The sequence below is a fragment of the Lepisma saccharinum genome, chromosome 26 (genome assembly GCF_977018435.1).
Source record: "Lepisma saccharinum chromosome 26, izLepSacc3.1, whole genome shotgun sequence".
NCBI classification, from domain to species: Eukaryota; Metazoa; Arthropoda; class Insecta; order Zygentoma; family Lepismatidae; genus Lepisma; species Lepisma saccharinum.
In genome coordinates, this window is record NC_139254.1 from 43,743,925 (window position 1) to 43,765,577 (window position 21,653).

At 37.1% G+C, this 21,653-nt stretch overlaps 1 protein-coding gene across 2 annotated transcripts in view; it reads right to left on the reverse strand.

Annotated features, from left to right (window-relative positions):
- Window positions 1-21,653, reverse strand: part of hyd (E3 ubiquitin-protein ligase hyd) — a 191,947-nt gene that overhangs the window by 22,797 nt on the left and 147,497 nt on the right. For both annotated transcript variants that reach the window (XM_083112520.1, XM_083112519.1), the window contains exons 33-37: window positions 19,416-19,704; window positions 17,754-18,631; window positions 13,908-14,062; window positions 12,875-13,094; window positions 4,570-4,758 (exon numbers count right to left, since the gene is read on the reverse strand). In XM_083112520.1, coding sequence (XP_082968646.1) covers window positions 4,570-4,758; window positions 12,875-13,094; window positions 13,908-14,062; window positions 17,754-18,631; window positions 19,416-19,704 — 1,731 coding nt within the window. The remainder of the gene's footprint in view (window positions 1-4,569; window positions 4,759-12,874; window positions 13,095-13,907; window positions 14,063-17,753; window positions 18,632-19,415; window positions 19,705-21,653) is intronic.

Sequence of the window (21,653 nt, forward strand, 5' to 3'; positions counted from 1 at the left end):
AGTTATACAACCTGTTATGCACAGGATGCGTGTTGTGAGAAGGAAAATAGAACATGAAAAAGTTTTCACAAAAGAGAATTTAAAATAATGTTACTTTGTTTCAATTGTGCACAGTATTTGTTTTTCCAGGAAATTCTTACAATTCTAGTTCATGAGAAACCCGTTTGCACTGAGACCAATGGAAAGGAAAACAATCTCTCGCTTATTGCAAGCGAAATTCGAAGAATCTTGACACCAGTCAGACTGGTGCCAGCAAAAGTCGGGAGATAATCGGGCAGAATGAATGTTGGATTTTATATGGGTTTACTGGAGCATTGTCTGTTACAAGATTAACTGGTAAGATTAGATCTCTCGGGAGAAACAACACAACCTCTCTAGGTACCAGACAACAAAAATAAAGGCAGGGCTGTAATTTTCATTCTGGTTCGGCTGTGTAAAATACATCGTAAAAAAAAAGTCACTTTTCTTTGCTTCAACCAACTTCATTCACCCTCCTTCCCCATTCAAGGGAGCAGTCCAAACTCCTTCCTTGTAATCCAGCGTGAAAAAGGAAATGCGCAACTTGCGATCTATTTTCACCCAAAGCATATTGTAGGACAGGTCATTAAACAACGTGGCAGTTGATAATCATTCGGGTTTGGAATTGAATTTCACTTTAAACTGTATATTTAGTCCCGATTAGCCCATCAGCATAAAATGAACTGAAAACAAGCTTTATGAAACTGCGCATTTTCACATCTCAAAATGGTAGATCGTTATTTACTCTCACGTTAATCGACCATTTAATGTTGGATGTAGGAGTATTCTCGATGTCAAACACCCACCCCTCCAAACGTTTTCCCCTTGAATAATGCATTTTTAATCAGTCTCAGCGACCATTCCTACATTGAACACACTTTTTTTTTTTTTCCTCCACATGAATGGTTCTGAAGAAAGGTAAATTAAATTTACAGTTGTGCTTATCAGAAGGCGCAGAACATGATGTTATTTTAACTCTTGTTTTGCTTTCTGGAATTTCCTTATCGTCAAATCAAAACAGCTTTGCGAGATTCAAAACAATAACTTTTTTCTTCGCGCTGGATGAGTCATCGCTGTTATCTGCAAGCAAGAGCTTAGCAGACGCTAGACAAAACACTGGCACCAGCTGCATCTTAAAAACAAAGAGACCGGCTGGAAGTAAGTTCGATCAACAGGTGGCGGAAGAGAAAAGTCCCAGCAGCATTTTAAAGATAACGCAACTGTCGAAGACGGAACTTTTAACAGTCTATGACCCTTGCTTTACGTTTTACCGTTTTACCACGCAACAGACAATAATATGGGCAATATTTTCTATGCAGACAACAGCATTAAAAAATATGTATAATAAATAAATTTTTTTAAAAAAACTGAATTCTGCAATTATCAACATTGCCATGCACACCAGTGGCGGAGAATGAGCTGGGGAAAGGGGGGTCCCTTTTTGTTTTACTTGTTCTATGGTTTTTGTTCGTTTTCAAGAATATATCCAGAACTGGTTGCCCCATTTTAGATGTCAAAGGAAAGGAAGAGGGATGGGTCCTTTTCCACCCTCGCCTGTAATCAGCCCGCATCAGCAAGAAAATCGTGGCTGAAACAATCTGCATCGCACCCCCCCCCCCTACGTTTCCTGACAGGAAAAGAGGGAGAAGTCAGTAAGCCAACGGAACACTTTTTTAGCAGATATTACGACATCGACACAATTAGGAAAACATATGAAGTGGGAAACGGGAGTTATGATGCACGTAAGATCGAAGTAAACTTTTGTGGAAACCTGGATGACAACGCATTAAGCGGGTTGACGATCTTTAGTTCACCTATGTGGTTTTGATTATCTCTAACAGTTTCGCTTTTTTATGAAGTGTTGCAGGGAACAAAGAACACATTTTGAATGAAAGCGGTTACCGGAAGTTGTCGGCTACAAGGCCGAGAGTTGCTCACTCACAGGAACCTGCTGAACTGGACAGATGGGCCAGACTTCCAGGCGCCACACATCTGTATTTTCGAACATTACTGCGATCTTATCTCTCAAGGTGGTGTATTCATCGATGAAAGAGCTTGACCTGCCATACACATTGGCAAAGACTGCAAGTCCAGCAGTCATTTCGGGCTGCTCCCACCCTTCCCCGCGAGTTTTCAGCAGCTCTTAGGACAAGGAAACAAAAGGTCGATTTAAAATAACATCCAAGCACATTCGATCTTCTCTTCTCGCGTATCCAAGAGAAAGCATGGCAAAACAAGCCTGGCGCGTTGGGTAGCGGCCGTCGGGTGCGGGGTAACATTGGTGCGCTTGATTGAGGGGAGGGCAGAGGTCAAGTGCTATTGGATATCACTCAAGCATGGTGTGGTGGTGTCTATTTTTAATTCAGACCCAATTGTGAGCGGTAGAGCGGTCGCGAAGGAAATGAGTGGGGAAAAAAACAACGCATTTTTCGGCGATTTCCTTCAATTTTTCAACTTTTTTTTTCAAATTTTTCTATCTTTTTCTAAATTTTTCACGGTTCCCGGGAAAAGGGTCGTTACTTCGAGAGGGTCGTTATACCCGGGGTCGTAGAATCGAGAGTTGACTGTACATAAATGTGTGTTAGAAGGGATAAGTTTATTTTGTGTAGTAAGAGCAGTTTTTAAATCAAATTTAGGATTATATTCACAATTTTAAAACCAAAATGTCATTTTATATAGCACTTTTGATGTGATTATTCACCGCTATAACACCGAAATTTAATTTTATTTACCGCTTTTGAACCCGAAATCGACTGTTTTTGTACAGAAATTTTGCTTTTTTATTTACCAAAAATATGTTCCTCTACTAATAACCCATTGAAACACACAACTAAAATTGCCTTAAGGCATAAAAATACATGTAAATCGTTTGAATTTAATCAATGATGCAATCCATTACTTTTCAATAATCCAGGTATCTTGTGGATTCTAAATATCTCGAAAACTATGAATAATTTGCAATTTTCTTTAATTTTGCACCAAAGTTACATTTTATGATTGAATGACATCTGTTATAATATTCCGATTATGCCAGTTTGTTTTAAGTTCCCCTTTTTGCTCATACAAGTTAATCTGGACTGGACTCCTAAATTTAAAGTGGAATCCTAAAAGCTGTGCCTCTCCAAGGGATCGTATCTGGGACCCCTTGATTTGAAGGTGATAAGGGAACTTATAATCCACAACAATGCCAATGTTAACTTTGTAAAACACTGACACTGAAAAGTATTAGCCAATACAGATACATTGACATCGATTCAGCCCTAGTTCTCAGTGCAACTGAGAAGATTTTATACAAGGATGACCCAAAAGTTTCAAATGTCTTAACGGTGCATTCGGTCGAAAAATATGTGAAGCAAACAAAAAGATGTTAATCCTGCTACTCTGAGGATTCAGACAAGTGCTGAATCAGGTGAAGGGACCAGGAGTATAAAAATTAAAGTTGTACTGTGTATACAAAGTAGCCAAGAAGTCCCTGTACATCTAGATTATCTTACATAGTACATGTTGGAATTGGAGCTCTCCTGGCGATGTGATTTGGACAAGTATTGTTGGGTTACCAGTCAGGTTAAATCGGCATTAACTGATGATGAGAACTGATGCGCTCAAAATGTTGGAAGCTAATACTGGTTTCACCTGAACGGTAACCCGAGAACAGTTGTTTATACGTAGTACATTTTATCCCAAGATGTACATGACTTACTTATTGACAGAGGCATGCATATTTCGTTTTTGACGAAAACACGAAATGTGAAATAACACATTCTAACGTTAATTTTTCACGTTTCTGAAAGGTGTGAGGTGCATTTTCCTACCCTGTTTTGTCACAAAATGATGCGAAATGAACTGCAAAATGTGAAATAGACTCTTAAACACGAAATTTACCATTTATATACAGACACAACACTTTCTGAAGTCTCGAGTATCCTGTGAGTTATGCAATTCAAGGAAAAGTGATTAATTCTGCTGTAAATATTTGAGAAGCAAAAATTGACCCCTTTATACAGGAATAAACTTAATATTCTGCTAATGATTTAATGTGCTATTAGAAGGGATATGTCTAATTTGTGTAATAGTGCAGTTTTTAAATCAAATTTGGGATTATATTAATATATATAATAAGTTATTGATTATAACATATGCATTAATCTATTTACATTATAACATACTTGCAAGCAAACAAATTCAACACGTTACCATGATAATAATATAAAAAATGTAAATTATGGTGACTCAGCACATGTCTGTATACTTAAACTTTCTAATAATATTAAACACCTAGGGCTTGTAATCAACAGGTTGAATTAGTTCACAACCAATTGTCCTGCGAGTATAAAGCAAAATTAAAGTTAAAAATTAAAGAATACTGGCCAATTTTCGACACAGTCGCAAATAGAGATATGGGGACTTCTTGAACACTATGTAGAATAAACAGTGAACTAAAATAAAAAATATATTACACTACCGACTACAACACCAAAAGAACATATGGTTTCAAATGCATATGCAGCACCACTCTCCATCATGGCAAAATAATATTTTAAAACAACTTACCTCTGCAATTGCTGTGTAAAAACTCCGAGCTACTCCGGAACCTTCCCCCGGTTCATCCTTGAATGTGACCTTGACCCTGTTTATAGCAAGAGGAGGTTGAGAACTGGATGCTCTGCGATGGTAATTATTGTACTGAGTGTTCAATTCTTTGAAAGTCTGAACAATGAGTTGTGATCTTTCTCGTTCAATCTAAAAAACAAGAAACAACAAATTATTCACATACCTATATATCTTCAGTGCACATATTACATTAGAACTTCTGACATCTTTGTTCCATACATCTTTATGCTTCTGAATCATGCATTATATGAAGGGCTCAGGAGTAAAACAAGGTAAGTAAAATTTTTGTCATTATTGAGTTTCTTAAACCTAGCTTACCAGAGGGGGGGAAGGGCCCTGTCAGGCCCACCATCTCTTTTTTTCCTTCTAATTTTCAAGTCAAAATTTTTATAAAAATTTGAAAAACATTTACATTGTTCACTAGAGTATTCCCAATATTTCTGTATTGCTTTTGTTCATAAAAACTTAACATAATATAAATAGGAGGCAAAATGCACTTGGTGGGCCTGTCAGATGCCATTTTGGAATGCATGTTATTTGAGACGCTCATGCCAGTCACGGTGTACAATTGGCTGGTTTTGATTGATTGATTTGGCATTGTAAGTGCACTTTATGCACTCTAAGGCTAATCACGACTGGACCTATAGTTTAAAAATGAGATCCGAACCACTATGTGCCTCCACCGAGTATCGAATCTGGGAACCCTTGATTACAAAGCAACGATGTTAATACTGTGCCGTCGAGGAGGCCCTTTCAATTGGCTGGTAATTATGGTAATTATTATAATTAATAAACAATTGCACCTCTATAAACAAAAAAGCACCATTGTAAAATTATTGTGGTTTTTGTGAGTGCTAGTGAAGAGTATGTGAGTGACACTTGTGCAATAATTGGTTATTATTTTTTTATTAATGGGTCATTTTTGTATTTATTATAATTAATAAATAACTACATATATATATAATCAACAAAGGAAGCAGGGATTCAATAACAAAATAATTTATTGAATCTTAATGATAAAAAAGTGTAAGTTTCTCGAATGGCACGGGTAAGCAATATGGTTATTAGAAACTAAGCTATGCTGTTGATAAATTGTTTTGGTGTTGTGTTCACCAATTTCACAAGCATTCAATGAGCCCAATGGAAATTGCATGACATACCAATTACATGTGAAAATTGAAGAATGGCTCTTTTTACTTTGTAACTAATAAATGACCAAAATGTCACTTACGTATGTTGCATTAATTTTTCTGATGTGCAACATTCAGCACTGACAGATAGAACTCCAAATAGGTAAAACAGTGCCAGTGAAAAATTGCGCAAACCTGGGACTGGATTGGTCCCACAGTTGGTAGAGAAATGGTACAGGCATCCGGGTTTGACTCCTGATCAAGCCTGCATTTTTCACTGAAATTTCCATGTAACATTGAGTTTATTTTTACAATTTAGAATATCGTAGAGCAATTTGTTTTCACGGAAAATATATTGAGCCTACTGCTGTCATTTGGTGCAACAAAATAACACAAATTTTGCAACAGATTCACATTTTTTAAATAAGAGGTAATAAGAAACTGTCACTTGCCCAATATTTCAACTAACACCTCAGTTACATAATGTGTAAGGTCTGTAGAAGGGATGAGTCGATAACATTTTAACCTAATACTGATACGAGTGCTGGTACTCTCACTGGTTCTCAACCATACCTATGGCAGTACTTCAAAATTGACAAATTTAAATAGTTTACAATATTTATAAGTTTTAACACTGGGACTATACCGTATCAAGCTCCAAAGATTTACTTCCAATTTCACATTAGATAAATATTTAATCACACAGTCGTTTGGAAAAATAATGAAAATTATGTGTTTTGCATAATTTTTAATTTGCAAGTGGAAAGTGTAATTTTTTGTAGACTCCACAATTATTAGCTAGTATGGGTGATTAAATTCCAAACGGTACATCGGCATCAGGTCAACCCAAGGTTCTAGTTTTGCTTCCAATCACCAGGGACTCAACTTTTTTGGTGATAAGAATAATTGCTTCTAGTTTGTTCATGAATTTTGAATAAAAAATAGTGGATATTGATATTTGATGCTATTCCTTACATATTGACTAAATCAATTTACCTCTGTATTTAATTTATGTGCAGTATGCTTGACCACGACATTAATTTTTACCCTCCAGTTGTACCAACTCAGTCATCTCTCTTGAAGGAACATGAAGTTTTTATTAGGCTCAGTCAATACATAACGAGGCAGAGGAAATTTCACAGTACATACATAACAAACCTCAGAAGTATTGTCAGTCACTGTTTAGGCATTTATCCCATTGTGATACCAGTCGCAAAATGGCATGCTCATAGAACTCCATTGGCTGCTGTTGGAACCAATTATGCACGCTCTCCTTGACGTCATTGTTCGATTGTTGTCCCCGTAGTGCTTTTTTGAGCTCACCGAAGATGTGGAAGTCACACGGGGGACATGTCTGGTCTATAGGAAAGGGGGGGTAGCTCAGGACTTCCCACTTGAATTTTTTCAGACATCCCTTTGTTGAGTTGGCTGTGTGTGGTTTAGCGTTGTCGTGCAATAGGACGACACCACGAGAAAGGTGACCGGGATGTTTCTGCTGAGCATTGACCGTAGCTCCATGCTCCAGGAAGTCAACGAGGAGCGGTTCCTTGCGATCGAAGAACGAAAGCATGACCTTGCCGACACTAGTGTGGAAGGGAATCCGTGTGCTTCCACTGACGACTTTGTCGTTTCGACTTGGGCTCAAAGTGGTGGCACCAACTTTCATTGCCGGATATATTCTTTACTTTTGTTGATGAATTTCATGACCACCTACCCCTTACGCTGTCTAGAAACGCACAACACCCCGCTGAGCCTCTTTGGATACCTCCATTATGTGTCGCAGTCAAACACAGAATGACTGGACATGGCCACTGCTCGATTAGCAGCCTTTACGCATACCTTGTCAGACACATCTAGTGGGAAAACGTGCACAAATCAGTTTCGTCACACCTGCACCTCCATTTTGGGCCCATCGACCCATTTCTAACTACCATAGTTTTGGTGTAATATCCTCTGCCTCATTATTTATTGACTGAGCCTCATACATTGCAGGTATTTTGACTATACGGAAAACATTGAAAGTTAAGCAAGTTTTAACAGTACACTGATAAATATTCATGCAATCTTTTCTTTTTTAACCCTTGCATTCCAATGACCTGTTGTACCAAATTAATACCAAACCAAGGAGTTTGATGTCTCTTTTACCGAAGCAAGTGTGAAAAAATATATATAGATTATTAAATGTATTTATACACAAAATGTACATGCTTAATTTTTATTATAAATATTTTTACTGACCGTGTTAGCATCCTTATTCTTCTGTGCTCAGATGCTAATATTCATATGGGTGAAAGAGTAACGAAGTGTTCAGTAATGAAAATATCAAGAGAATTTACAACAAGATTTATTTCGGCACTGCTTAGAGAATATCGCCAAAATGCAGTGCAAGTTAGTCGAATTAGCTTCAGCGCATTGATTATGAGAAGTTGGATGTTTATTTTGGATAATTTTGCAAATGCTTTATGCATATCATGTATATCACCATGCATCAATATATAAAATTAATAAATACAAGGTATGAAATTCCTTGTAAACTATATGAAAATAAATATAAAAATAAAAATAATTTGTTAGCATTTTACATTTTATATTTTGTTAAAAATTCACCAAAAGGACTCAATTAGGAACACAATTACCATGATTTTGGTACATTTTCATGGTTCTAAAACAATCCTCAATTTATCCTCAGAGTCCAACCCTTACACATCGTGTGAGTTGGTATAAAAATCTTTAAGGCTGGGGATGGTCAATATGAATGTTTAATCAATACTGATAAAGCACAGAGATAAAATTTAACAATACCGATACTCAAAATTTTACAAAAGGTGTCACATGTCGTAATTATAACTTTGACTGCACATAACATGGAAACTGTACACAACATAACACCAGGCTTCATTCACTGAGATATTTTTTTAAAAAAAATGTTTTCCAATTATAATACAGGAAATTCAATAAACTGATTGCCCACATTACACTGCAATTTGCCAATTTCGATGGAAAAAAGAGGATAAGAAATTATTGCAGTATCAGAATTTAAAAAAAAAAATGATTGGTGCCAAGCTAATATGTGGTTTGCAACATGAGTCAGCAGCAGCAGTTAATGGATTTGAGTAGTGATCTGAGGAAGCTGAAAATTTACCGATGCCGATGTACTCACCGATAATTATTGGAACCGATACCGTTGCCAATATTTAAGCGATTCCGATACATAAGACTATTCAACAGAAAGGGAATGTTATTTTCATCATGACCAAAATAAATTTGCTATAAGCATTTCCAATTGCACATAAAAATATATATACATATGTATATTCTAAGAGATTTAACCTTAGTACACAAGCAGTTCTTTGAAATGCAAAATGAATTCCAGATTTCTCTAAATGAGAGTTTACACTTAAAAACTCCACAGAGATGAAAATCCATTCATTTTCAATGAATATACAGTCAACTCTCGATTCAACGACCTTTCACAGTTCCCGGGAAAAGGGTCGTTATTTCGAAGGGGTCGTTATTGGAATTTGCACCAATTTTCAGCTTAAAGGGAGCTCAAACGGACACAAAGATGCCTAGGAGATGGTAACACCATTTATCCTGGTAGTTATACAACCTGTTATGCACAGGATGCGTGTTGTGAGAAGGAAAATAGAACATGAAAAAGTTTTCACAAAAGAGAATTTAAAATAATGTTACTTTGTTTCAATTGTGCACAGTCGTTGCTTTTCCAGGAAATTCTTACATTTCTAGTTCATGAGAAACCCGTTTCCACAGACCTATGGAAAGGAAAACAATCTCTCCCTTATTGCAAGCGAAACTCGAAGAATCTTGACACCAGTTAGACTGGTGCCAGCAAAAGTCGGGAGATAATCGGGCAGAATGAATGTTTGATTTTATACGGGTTTACTGGAGCATTGTCTGTTACAAGATTAACTGGTAAGATTAGATCTCTCGGGAGAAACAACACAACCTCTCTAGGTACCAGACAAAAAAAAAAATAAAGGCAGGGCTGTAATTTTCGTTCTGGTTCGGCTGCGTAAAATACATTGTAAAAAAAAAGTCACTTTTCTTTGCTTCAACCAACTTCATTCACCCTCCTTTTCCATTCAAGGGAGCAGTCCAAACACCTTCCTTGACTTGCATTGTAATCCAGCGTTAGCCCATCAGCATAAAATGAACTGAAAACAAGCTTTATGTAACTGCGCATTTTCACATATCAAAATGGTAGATCGTTATTTACTCTCACGTTAATCGACCATTTAATGTTGGATTTAGGAGTATTCTCGATGTCAAACACCCACACCTACAAACGCTTTCCCCTTGAATAATGTCTTTTTAATCTGTCTCAGCGACCATTCCTACATTGAACACTCCTTTTTTTTTTCCTCCACATGAATGGTTCTGAAGAAAAGTAAATTAAATTTACGTTTTGCTTATCAGAAGGCGCAGAACATGAAGTTATTTTAACTCTTGTTTTGCTTTCTGGAGATCAATTTCGTTATTGTCAAATCAAAACAGCTTTGCGAGATTCAAAGCAATAACTTTTTCTTCGCGCTGGATGAGTCATCGCTGTTATCGGCAAGCAAGAGATTTGCAGACGCTAGACAAAACACTGGCGCCAGCTGCATCGTAAAAACAAGGAGACCTGCTGGAAGTTCGAGCAACAGGTGGCGGAAGAGAAAAGTCCCAGCATTTTAAAGATAACGCAACTGTCGAAGACGGAACTTTTAACAGCACTGTAAAGAAGAAAGAAATGACCCTTGCTTTACGTTTTACCACTTTACCACGCAACAGACAATAATACGGGCAATATTTCCTATGCAGACAACAGCATTAAAAAAAATATATAATAAATAAATTTTAAAAAAACAACTGAATTCTGCAATTATCAACATTGCCGTACACACCAGTGGCGGAGATTGAGCTGGGGAAAGGGTAGAGGGGTCACCTTTTGTTTTACTTGTTCTATGGTTCTTGTTCGTTTTCAAGAATATATCCAGAACTGGTTACCCCATTTTAGACGTCAAAGGAAAGGAAGAGGGTGGGTCCTTTTACACCCTCGCCTGTAATCAGCCCGCATCAGCAAGAAAATCCTGGCTGAAACAATCTGCATCGCCCCCCCCCCCCCTACGTTTGCTGACAGGAAAAGAGGGAGAAGTCAGTCAGCCAACGGAACACTTTTTTGGCAGATATTACGACATCGACACAATTAGGAAAACGTATGAAGTGGGAAACGGGAGTTATGATGCACGTAAGAGCGAAGTAAACTTTTGTGGAAACCTGGATGACAACGCATTTAGCGGGTTGACGATCTTTAGTTCACCTGTGTGGTTTTGATTATCTCTAACAGTTTCGCTTTTTTATGAAGTGTTGCAGGGAACAAAGAACACGTTTTGAATGAAAGCGGTTACCGGAAGTTGTCGGCTACAAGGCCGAGAGTTGCTCACTCACGGGAACCTGCTGAACTCTAGGTCAGAGCTGGACAGATGGGCCAGACTTCCAGGCGCCACACATCTGTATTTTCGAACATTCCTGCCATCTTCTCTCTCAAGGTGGTGTATTTATCGATGAAAGAGCTTGACCTGCCATACACATTGGCAAATACTGCAAGTACAGCAGTCATTTCGGGCTGCTCCCCCCTCCTCACCTGCGAGATTTCAGCAGCTCTTAGGACAAGAAAACAAGTCAAGGTCGATTTAGAATAACATCCAAGCACATTCAATCTTCTCTTCTCGCGTATCCAAGAGCAAGCAAGCGTGACAAAACAAGCCTGGTGCGTTTGGTAGCGGCAGTCGGGTGCGGGGTAACAATGGTGCACTTAAGGGAGGGGAGGGCAGAGGTCAAGTGCTATTGGATATCACTCAAGCATGGTGTGGTGGTGTCTATTTTTAGTTCAGACCTAATTGTGAGCGGTAGAGCGTTCGTAAAGGGAATGAGTGGAGGAAAAAACAACGCATTTTTCGGCCGATTTCCTTCAATTTTTCAACTTTTTCTAAATTTTTCACGGTTCCCTGGAAAAGGGTCGTTACTTCGAGAGGGTCGTTATACCCGGGGTCGTAGAATCGAGAGTTGACTGTACAAAACTAAAATATTACTTATTAGAAGGTAAAACTAGTATTATCGGTACCAGTTTAAATATCGGATTTTTGCCGATATGTCAATTTCTGCCAATATTCATACATAGGTAATCGGTAGAGGCATGCATATTTAGCTTTTGACGAAAACACAAAATGTGAAATAACACATTGTAATGTTAATTTTTCATGTTTCTGAAAGGTGTGAGGCATTTTCCTACCCTGTTTTGTCACGAAATAATACCAAATGAACTGCAAAATGCGAAATAGACTCTTCAACACGAAATTTAGAGTTTATTTACCGACGCAATACTTTCTGAAGTTAGGATTATCCTGTGAGTTATGCAATTCATGGAAAATTAATTCTGCTGTAAACATTTGAGAAGCAAAAATGGTCCCCTTTATACACGAATAAACTTAATATTATGCTAACAACATAAATGTGTTATTAGAAGGGATATGTTTATTTTGTGTAGTAAGTGCAGTTTTTAAATCAAATTTAGGATTATATTCACAATTTTAGGACCAATATGTCATTTTATATACTGCTTTTCTACCGCTATAACAGCAAAATTTTATTTTTTTACCGCTTTAGAACCCGAAATTGACTCAGTTTTTGTACAGAAATTTTGCTTTTTTATTTACCAAAAATATGTGCCTCTAGTAATCGGCTTCATCACATCCCTAGATTTGAGAATAGCACATATATAAGCACAGTGAGAAAGTGGCATTTTATTGGAATATAAAGTTAGCCTAGAATTTTATTTGCAGACAAGGTAATACGTGTCCCAATACAGAACACACACAAGAGATCATAAATCATAATTTTGGCCATACAGTGAAAATTATGAAGCATACAAAATTGCAAGTGGCTTACAGTAAATAATACTTACTTGGATTCTACAGAAGTGAACTGTTTTAACTGTGTCTACATATTAACTACATACATTTGAAGCATATGAATCATGAAAAATCTACTGGGACTGATTCATACCACTCAATTAAGGATGCACAAGCCATTTAACAAAAACAGAATAACCATACCTTATTAAGCGAAAAATCTCTCTGTTGAGCATTCCTTAGTTTCTCCATTTCCCTTCGGAATTTTGCCTCCTTAACTGGAAAACCACCCAGCTCGGAAACTATTGATCCAGGCTCCAACCCAACATCCTCCATGAACACACGACCAAACAGGTCAAGTGACAAACGCCACCGGCCAAGTAGCAGATCATGTGATACAGATTGTCCTAGGGTTAGTTGTGTTCTGTGGAAAACAACATTGAGTAAAAAAGTTATTATCAAACCAAAATTGCTCTTGCAGAAAAGAAAATTGTACATGAAAAGTGGTTCAAATATACTTCAAACTCGTCTTAAGAACTCTGGTACCGTTTGTGCAGAATAAATTAAGCACTCTCTTGCAGTACCTATGCTCCAAGTTTCATTCCATGCAATATTTGGAAAATGAAGACAAATAAATTGAATTATTTTCTTGTAGTTTACGGTTATTACAAGCATAAGAAAAGAGTTTTTCGTTGTGAATAAATAGAGGCATGCATATTTCGTTTCTCATGAAAACAGGAAATGTGAAAAAACACACTGTAATGTTCATTTTTCATGTTTTTTAAAAGGTGTGAGGTGCATTTTTCTACCATGTTGTGTCATGAAATGATACAAATTGAACTGCAAAATGCGAAATAAACTTTTAGTTAAATGGTTCCGGTTCTGGAAGCCTACCCAGCAATGAAGCAACAAGTTCTCAAGTGGATGGTGGTAGGTGGTGTTCACCAAAATTAATAGAAGCATTAAAAGAAGTCTCGGATAATTCAAACTTCAGATGGTGTTACGTCAGAAAATAAAGCCTAAATTTCATGTTTAAAGAGTATATTTCACATTTTGCAGTTCATTTCGTGAATAAGCAGGGTAGGAAAATGCACCTCACACCTTTCAGAAACATGAAAAATTAACATTACAATGTGTTAATTCACATTTCATGTTTTCGTCAAAAACGAAATATGCATGCCTCTAATCATTAGCAATAAGGCATAACCTAAATGGAGTACAATAATATTAAACACACCTTGTTTGATCTTGTGAAAAATATCCTGGTCTGCTTGTCTCTACAGTAACATGTGCTGATATATCTTGATTAGCAACACTTTCTTGATCACCTTGCTGCTTTGATTCTGTTGGCACAACCATCACATCTGGAGCATCCGTTTTAGATGAAGAAGGCTGAAAGTAAAGGGACATTGGTTTATTGGAACTCTTGGTATTGGGCAATGTAAGCATTTTCATGTAAGAGTGAGATGTCACACAATTTTACTGATCCAATATTCCTGAAAATAGCCTGAAACTTAGTGCAACTTTCTGCAAAACTTTCATTGTATTTATGAATATATAATGGGAGTTTTTAAAGGAAACATCTGCAAACACAGTTTCTTTTCTTTCAAATCTCTTGTAGCCATTTGCATGTTTATATTGGATCAATGAAATTGGTTATCAGCAAATATTAATTATATCAGTGCTACATTGGGATCGTCAAAATTTCTCATGGGTCCATCACTCATTAATGTGATTAGCTTTGATTCTTTTTCTATTTAGCTATTTAGAAAAACAATCTCCCACGGGGTTGAAATTTCCAATGCACTTAAGAAGGAACACTTAGGAAATATAATTTTTAGCAAAGAAATCACCAACACAGACAGATATCACAACTTGAACTTTTAAAACACTTTCAGTAGTTCCTTGAATAAAGATGCTTTTGTTTGCTGGTGCTTATGAAGAACAGTAGAAAACAAGACACAGAAACATCATAACCTATTACGCTATCCTTTGGGAAAATTAAGTTAAATACGAGGGTTATTTTTTAAGTAAGGTCCATTTTGCAATAAAAACTAAGAAAGTAAATGTTTTTCAAAAAAACATTTATTTTCTGAAGTTACATACACTTCTCTATTCTTCTACATAATTTCCTTGCTGGTTTAAACATTTATCGTAACAAACTATGAGTTTTTGGATTCCCTCCTGGTAGAATTCTGTCGCCTGTGAGGATAGCCAGTTATTCACAGTCATTTTCACTTCTTCATCAATGTCTAAAAGCTTGCCACCCAGGAAGGTCTTCAGATGGCGGAAGAGGTGGTAGTCGCTAGGTGCAAGGTCTGGACTGTATGGCAGATGATCTCCCAATCAAAAGATTAGATCAAATCTTGAGTTTGAACTGCAGCATGTGGCCTTGCATTGTCATGAATCAGTACGACACCAGCTGACAGCATTCCACCCAGTTTGTTCTGGATTGCTCGACAAAGTTTTTTTAGTAGGAAGCTGAGTTAATTGATTTTGATTTTCTTAAACATTTTAAGGAAGCGTACAGACTGACGCCATGAATGCAAATGGCGTCAGATGCTGTTAAAAGAATGCCGGAAGCCTGCACACGCACTCATTCCCGCATGCACATGCAATTTCAAACAATATTCACAGACAGAACTTGCACCTAGCGACTACCACCTCTTCCGCCATCTGGAGACCTTCCTGGGTGGAAGAGTTTAGACACTGATGAAGAAGTGAAAACGACCGTGAGTAACTGGCTATCATCACAGGAGACAGAGTTCTACCAGGAGGGTATCCAAAAACTCATAGTTTGTTAAGATAAATGTTTAAACCAGCAATAAAATTATGTAGAAAAATAGTGAAGTGTATGTAAATTCAGAAAATAAATGTTTTTTTTTTTAAAAAAAACATTTACTTCCTTAGTTTTTATTGCAAAACGGACCTTACTTAAAAAATAACCCTCGTATAAAGAATGAGATGACAATGTCTCAAACCTTCATCAGAAGTTCAGGAGAATATAAACAGAACTACCAATTAGTCAACTTCATATAATATTCTAACAACGTTGAAAACAAAATTCCACTTTTACATGTGGATTAACTAGACCTGGATTTATAATTGTTATTCAGAACCTGAAGCACCTAACCACCCCTCTTTCATGTCTTCCCACATATACACTTTATTTTTTCCATGTTAAAGGCCAAAAATTATATATTTTCTTTCATTTGAGGAAGTGTCAACACATAAATGAAAGATTAAACAATATTCTACTTTTTGTAAGGACCTACAAATGTAAGAAACTGCATAAATCTCTTGGATTATCAACCATAGTGAATGTGCAAAAGAAAAAGCTTTCAAAATCTGTGACTTACACTACAGTTCTGTTTAACCGAATTTGATGGGACCGATGGTGCTTTGGTTGAACAAAAATTCAATTAAACCGGAATAAAGGTTTTTTGATATACAGTACGTACATTATATTACATACAGTATTTTGATATACAGTACATATGTATTTCAGCATGTAGGCGTCAATAACAAAAAGCTTACAATAATATGTAGTCATTTAACTCAAGAACATGAATTACAGTAACATTGAGGCTCCTATTTTTTTTTTTTTTTTCAGTCACAAACTGTTGCAACCCGGACTCCGTATTCACCCTTGTCCATACAATAAATTGCCTCCAGTTTCTTTTGCAGTCACAACAGCTTGCTTTCTCTTTTCCGCCATAATCACTGCCGATCACCAAAAAAGATTCACTGAACACAACGCCATGCCATGAAACTACGTACAGTATAACGCTCAGTAACAGTAAGATTTCAGGCATACTGAACTGAATTACAAATCTCAACTGGCAGGTGTCTCTTGTCCTTGAGAGTACAGCACTGTACGCATGCTAAAAATAGACAGGGATGGGGGAGTGGGTGAGTACAGCCAACACATCGTAACAAAGAACTTACTCTTTGATAACTAACTGTTAGACCAAAACAAAGACAAAAATTGCTTTGTCAGTGCTCCCGTGTAAAACACTGTCACGCACGAGTAACAGCTTTTCTTAGCGATTCAGTTAGCCCAGAAATTCGGTTAATCGGGATTAGGTTAAACAGGACTGTAGTGTAAAATCTCAAGGGTTGGTTCCAAAATTCATCTAAGAGTACTTTAATTTGCACTCTGCTTTTGCCCGTTTCTTTCCACAGACGGTAATTTATTAACACAATGTTGATGGATCCGAGTACATTAATCTGTTACAACCATTGTTGCTACACAAGAAGTCAACTCACGCTGGTATTTTATGCCATGTTAGCTTTTATGCGTGTTCCTTAAGGTGATTATAATAGGTTCATGTTAACGTTGCACAGCTAATTGCTAAGACTTCATCTAGAACACCATCTGTTGAGGTTTGTGTGTTAACATTCAATATTATGGGTTTGGCAAAGGACTTGGTTAGATGTTGCAATTTACCAACATGTTTGGTGGACCTCGTGACAAACTGTAAGATGTACCACTACTTGTGTGATTGTAAGCAGCACATATAACAGGAAATATAATCCAAATTAGTAAAGAAAATAGTACCAAGTGTTTTCCATTCATGGAAAGGTAAATGAAAATCAATACACATCTAACAAGTGTGATGTATACCTTCATATGAATCTGTATTATGCCATACAGTACAACATAGAAAAATTATTAAGATGTTGCAGTAAAATGTCCTGCAAGTTTCATGTACACATTTTAAAGCTCATTTGTGGTGTTGAATTTTGAACAGTATCATGGAATTCACTTTGTTGCTGTTTGATTTGATTTTCATTATTTGGCATCTATTTTCAGCCACTTTTGGCTAATCACGATGATGAGGATGAGTCATGATATGATGAAACTGATGAATGGACACTCACATGGAACACCCATGATCAGGCCAGGATTCAAACTTGGGACCTCTCGCATCGAAGTATGCTGTCCTAACCACTCCATCAAGGAGGTCGGCACTTTGTAGGATTGTAAGAACTGTCTGGGAACAAGAAAGGTAAACAGCGCACCCAAAAACAATTTATATGGGAACAACTATACACATGAAATTATTTCAAGAGTACTTACTGCATGCTGCATTGCATTTGACCCAGCACCTGAACTAAAGTTCACTGCAGATCCTGCTCTTACGATAACACTCTTTATAGCAGTTCTCCCAGCATCGCCTGCAACATGAGCCACATCGGCAGCAGTTTTTCTGGGTGAAACTATGATGGGGGCCCTGTTCTGCTCCACCAATTTCCTATCATCTATCAAAGAAGACAGAGGAGGTAGGGGTCCACTTGAAGCAGCCTGCGAAGCAAGACCCTCAATCGTCTGCGTACACTCGGTGTTTGTCTCCTTTTTGAAAAATGGGCCTAGAAATGGAACGTTGCTGGAATGGCTGCTGGTCTGCTTGCTCAAATCGGCCGGTTCCTCCATCTCTTCACCACTTTTTTCTCTCTCTTCACTCTTGTTCCCAGAGTTGACTGCCGAGGATGAAGGCAAGGGTACATCAGGTTGCGGAAAAGAACTGCTTTCGTCGTCCACTTCCATTTTGCTCGATTCGGATTGATCCTTGAAAGACAAATCTTGCGGTCCTTCCTCTAAAACAGGAAGTGATCCACTATTTTCCATGGCACCGCTTCGATTAGCACTGGTTAAATCCACGGAACTTTGTTCCTCGTGTTGCATCAAGTCATCGAAAGCATCGATCGCAGACACTTCTATTCTCTCTTTGCCTGGTAGCCTGAGAGAGGAAGAGTGGCTCTGTAAGGTCAGGGAGTCAGAATTGCTTCTCCTCTCCTCGGTCATTCGGTTGTCTAATGCACTGAATATGGGAGGCACCTGGACTACAGCTCCTATGGGATTCTGAGGAACACTGTTTCCATCTGCCGTGCGGACTGACAGGCTCAGGCGAGTAGGCAGCACTTCTAACGGATTGTAAGTTCCAGGAGGTCCTGAACCTAGAAAGAGTTTAAAAATAATTTGTGTTGAATAAACTGAATTTAGGGATGGAATAGAATAATTGATAATCTATTGGTATCAGTTAATGTAGGCATATCAGTATAAATGTATAATTCGTATGTTCTGATTATGTAAACTTAGTGCCTATACATGATGATTTTTTTTTTAAAAGGCAAAACTTTTACAGTCATCATTCAAGTTCCTAGGGATTATTTGCAATTTTGTATCTGATTTATTGAATATTGGTATCAGTAAATTTTAGGGATGAGACAGATTAATCGGTAATCTATTGGTATCATCCAATATAGACATATCAGTGTATTGGTTTATTCGTAAACTTACAGATTATTTCACTGATTCAATATACAGTCAACTCTCGATTCTACGACCCCGGACATAATGACCCTCTTGAAGTAACGACTCTTTTCCCGGGAACTGTGAAAAATTTGGAAGAAAGTTGAAAAATTGAAGGAAATCTGCCGAAAAATACATTTTCTGCACTCGTTTTATTTGCACTCATTCCCTTCACAAGCACTCTACCGCTCACAGGTGGATCTGATCTGAAAATAGACACCACCACACCAAGCTTTAGTGATATCCAATAGCACTTGACCTCTACCCTCCTCTCCCCCTAGAGCTGTGAAATGTAAAAATTACATGATATTTTCTTTACAATGCAGAGTATCAAAATAAGAAACAACAATATTTGATGACGACAAAAAGTTTTTTGTGTAAAGTTGCACAATAGCAAACACTTGTAATAAAAACTTATAAAAATCATACCTGAAGAAGGAACAGTAATTGGCTGTTTCAAAATGCCAAATAATTCTTCCTTCCTTGCATTGGGTTGAAGCAAGTGTGGTTGATCGGCCAATGGCAGAGCTTCTGACATAGGAGTTTCAAACGGGTCTGGAGGTGGGCAGCCAAGACACAAGGTAGAATCTGAGCGCTGGAAGAATGGATGCTTCCGACCTTTTGAACTCATGTTGGATGATTCCTCTTCCACAGATTCCGTTTCCATTGCGACGGACTGATTGAGTTCTTCATCAGCTTCTTCATTTTCATTTTCATCCTACAGAGAGAATATATGATGCATATTGGATGCTATGTGTCAATGAACTGACTGATGAAAGAATAAACTAGTACATGTTGCCCTCACATGCATAAAATATGTAACAACTCCACGTTGAAATCTATCTTTCATGGAGACTTTCAATCATAAGCTTTCTTTCGGCAAGTACTTTCTTTACAGAACAAATGCAATATTACATCAATATAGAAAAAGGAGCATTCTTCTACCAAAATGCAAAACTAAACTTAATTAAATTCTGTGGTGCAACAATCTTTGGGGTCCTAGCCATGCAGAAAGTGCAGTGTGTTTCAAAAGTCACACAGCACACAATTTGTTTACTTGTAACTAGCGGAATGCTCTCCCAGGAAATTCTTACAATTCTAGTTCATGAGAAACCCCTTTGCACCGAGACCTATGAAAAGGAAAACAATATCTCGCTTATTGCAAGCTTAACTCGAAGAATCTTGACACCAGTCAGACTGGCGCCAGCAAAAGTCGGGAGATATCTGGCAGAATGAAGGTTGGATTTTATACGGGTCTATTGGAACATTGTCTGTTCAAGATTAACCCGAATGATTATCGACTGCGACCCTGTTTAATGACACGCACTGGGTGAAAACAGATCGCAAATTGTGCGTTTCCTTTTTCACGCTGGATTACAATGCAAGTCAAGGAAGGAGTTTGGACTGCTCCCTTGAATGGGGAAGGGGGGGGGGGGGGGTGAATGAAGTTGGTTAAAGGAAAGAAAACATGACCTTTTTTTACGATGTATTTTACACTGCCGAACCAGAACGAAATTTACAGCCCCGCCCTTTTTTTTTCGTGACAAAACATTGCTACCATGTTTTGTCACGAAATGATGAGAAATGAACTGCAAAATGTGAAATAAACTCAAACCTGAAATTCAGGGTTTATTTACAGACACAACATCTTCTGAGGTCTCAATTATCCTGTGAGTTATGCAAATCACAGAAAATTGATTAATTTTGCTGTAAATATTTGAGAAGCAAAAATGGACTCTTTTACACAGGAATAAACTAAATAATCCGATAACTTCATAAATGTGCTATTAGAAGTGAAATATTAATTTTGTGTAATATTTTTGGTAAATAAAAAAAGCAAGATTTCGGTACAAAAACAGTCAATTTCGGGTTCAAGAGCAGTTAAATAGAATTACATTTTGGTGTTATAGCAGTGAAAAATTGAATCAAAAGATGGATATAAAATGACATTTTGTTTTCAAAATTGTGAATATAATCCAAAATTTGATTTAAAAACTGCAATTATTACACAAAATAAACATATCCCTTCTAGTAGCACATTTATGTAGTTACCAGAGTATTTAGTTTATTTCTGTATAAAGGGGACAATTTTTTCTTATCAAATATTTACAGCAACACTAATCAATTAATCCATGAACTGGATAAGTCCCTGGACCATTCAAACTTCAGAAAGTGTCACGTCGGTAAATAAAATCTACATTTCACGTTTGAGAGTCTATTTCGCATTTTGCAGTTCATTTCGCATCATTTCGTGCCAACACAGGATAGGAAAATGCACCTCACACCTTTCAGAAACATGAAAAATTAATTATTTTCCTGTAGTTTACAGTTATTATAAGCATAAGAAAACAGTTTTTCTTTGTCTATAAATGTCTGATGAAAGGAGCGTCTGTTCTCCTGAAACGTCACAAAGAAAAACTGTTTTCTTATGCTTATAATAACTGTAAACTACAGGAAAATAATTCTAGAATGCAAGCAATGAGTACATACAAGAAAAACTATATGAAAAATTAACACTGCAATGTGTTACTTCACATTTCATGTTTTCATCAAAACGAAATATGAATGCCTCTAGTATTAAGTGTAGATTTTAAATCAAATTTAGGTTTTTATTCATCATTTTAACACCAAAATGCCTTTTTATATACCACTTTTGATCCCGAAATG